The 2,292-nt window shown below is 26.4% G+C and overlaps 1 protein-coding gene across 1 annotated transcript in view; it reads right to left on the bottom strand.

Moving 5' to 3' along the window:
- Positions 1 to 1,777: 1,777 nt before the first annotated feature.
- Positions 1,778 to 2,292, bottom strand: part of LOC115244789 — a 3,890-nt gene continuing 3,375 nt past the window's right edge. The window contains exons 8-9 of the mRNA XM_029822731.1: positions 2,046 to 2,178; positions 1,778 to 1,942 (exon numbers count right to left, since the gene is read on the bottom strand). Coding sequence (XP_029678591.1) covers positions 1,886 to 1,942; positions 2,046 to 2,178 — 190 coding nt within the window. The 3' untranslated portion in view covers positions 1,778 to 1,885. The remainder of the gene's footprint in view (positions 1,943 to 2,045; positions 2,179 to 2,292) is intronic.

Raw genomic sequence — 2,292 nt, 5'->3', positions numbered from 1 at the left:
GAAATAAATATGCAATGAGAAATATAAATATAAATAAAATAAATAATATTGTATATAAAATAATATATAATAATATATAAATAATATACAGAGTGTTCGATAAATAAGTGACAGTTGGCGGCCAATCAGCGCCGATCTTTAGCCGGGCGCATGTCGATGAGTCGCGCGCCGTGAAGTGTGCTCTGCCGCATACTACCAGGTGCGCGGCTCACCGACGTGCGCCCAGCTAAGGATCGGCGCTGATTGGCCAGACTTTACTCATTAATAATTTCTTTATTAAGCGTTATAAAAAAAATGGTTCAGGACTTTTCGACTCAGTTTGACCCAATCTACCTCCACCTTTCGTTTGGTCATTTACTTGTCGGACACCCTGTATAAATAAAAAGATTTTCTGATTGCATCCCATTTTATGCGTGCAACAAACATTTTAAAGGATTAGGTACAATTAATATAATTTGTGATCAATTTATTTTAGCTGATAATAATCTAACAATACAGTATTATTCTGCAATTTTTTTATTTTTCTGAAAATGGGTTTATTGCAGCATATTTTATATTTATATTTTATTTATTATAAAGGTTATATCGATATTTATAAATAAACTGATCATATTTCCTAAATTGCACCACCACAATTTTTCTTGTGAAGGAGTATCAAGAGAAACAAAAATTTATTATTGTTCTAACTGTTACTTATAAATATATTATTTAATAATTATTACTTCATGTTGGATATCTTCTTTCTTATTTGCTATTGATAAAATATGATTTAATATAGGATATGAATTAATATTAAAATAAATATGTTATTTTTTAATTATTATATATTATGTGTGTGTGGATATTTTTTTATTTGTTCTTAATATATATAAATACGTATTAATAAACGATTCCTTTCCTTACTTATATCTTTTTATTATTTTTCCATTCGTAAATTTATTACTTTTAAAGGAAATACGATTTTGGACATTGATCGATATGATTTAGAAAATCCGGTTGTTTAGATCGTACCTTTTACACTATGTAATATAAATATTTATAACAAATTAATTCATTCTTGACCAAAAGTTAGACATCTAATAGTGAATGTCTAAAATATTAAGCTAAAATGTTCAATAATAATTTGCGTACAAATTAGCGTGCCAAATAGGAAATATAACGTAAAATATTTCAAGTAATGCGATATAGGCAATTTTCTCTATATATATACAAAAACTACTTATATGTGTATTTAGACTATTAGCAGCATAAAAAGATCGAAATATGTAACGTATAGTAAGAAAAGTAGAAATCTTAATATTTTAATGATTTTCAATGACACTCACTAAAAGTTATCATTAATCTTATCATTAATAGTTTTAATCTTTGAACACTGTGTTTATGAAGACTTCTAAACTATTTTAATTTCAGCCAATTTGATCGAAGCCACTTTTACATTTAAAATGATGGGGTCCTTTAGAAAAAAAAAAGATATTAATTGATATTATTAGATTGCTCTTTTTTGGACTTGAAATAACTAGTCAATGTATGCAATATACTTAAGCAATATGTAAAAAACAATTATATCTATAAATTACGATTTTGCCAACAGAAAATACTAATTATAAAAATATATGGTCTTACATTTTACATAATTTTTCTAAAATTATATTACATTTTCTATCCATTTATACCACAGTCAATTTTGTTATCGTTAACTTTTATAGTTTTAATTTACTCATTGATTTTAATCTTTATATTTTAAAATAAAACAATTTCTTTTATTAAATAGAGATTATTTTTTCTACAAGAATAATTATAATTCTACATCTGAACCTCGAGAACAATCGGAACGTATTCGTCCGATTAACCAGCTTAAAAAAATTGAAAATTGTTTTACCATTTTTTAATCTTGCCGGGTTGAATAAAGAACAGTAAAGTATGATATAGAAGCGCTCGTCAGCTGTAATGAAACGTGTAATGAGTATTTTTTATTTTGTTTATTTATTATACGTTATTGAAGAATTACATTGTGTATGTATGATTTATTTGTATATATTTCTCACCGAAGCGACACTTTGCATGGACGCTACAAATATTCCACCGAGAATCACATTGAAACTCATAGTACCTTTTTGCAGCAGAAAAAGTATCATTTTCTGTATACGTATTGGAACCATGTACCAACGGACATTATATCTACGACATAAAGAATTGAAAAAATTATAGATAGATAAAATTTTTAAATAACTCTTTCAATCACACGCATGCGCATACACACACATAAATATACGCATTTATATATATATATAT

Source organism: Formica exsecta, unplaced genomic scaffold (assembly GCF_003651465.1).
Source record: "Formica exsecta isolate Colony F162 unplaced genomic scaffold, ASM365146v1 scaffold87, whole genome shotgun sequence".
Classification (NCBI taxonomy): Eukaryota; Metazoa; Arthropoda; class Insecta; order Hymenoptera; family Formicidae; genus Formica; species Formica exsecta.
Note: the sequence above shows the minus strand (reverse complement) of the source record. Positions and strands in the feature narration are given on the sequence as shown.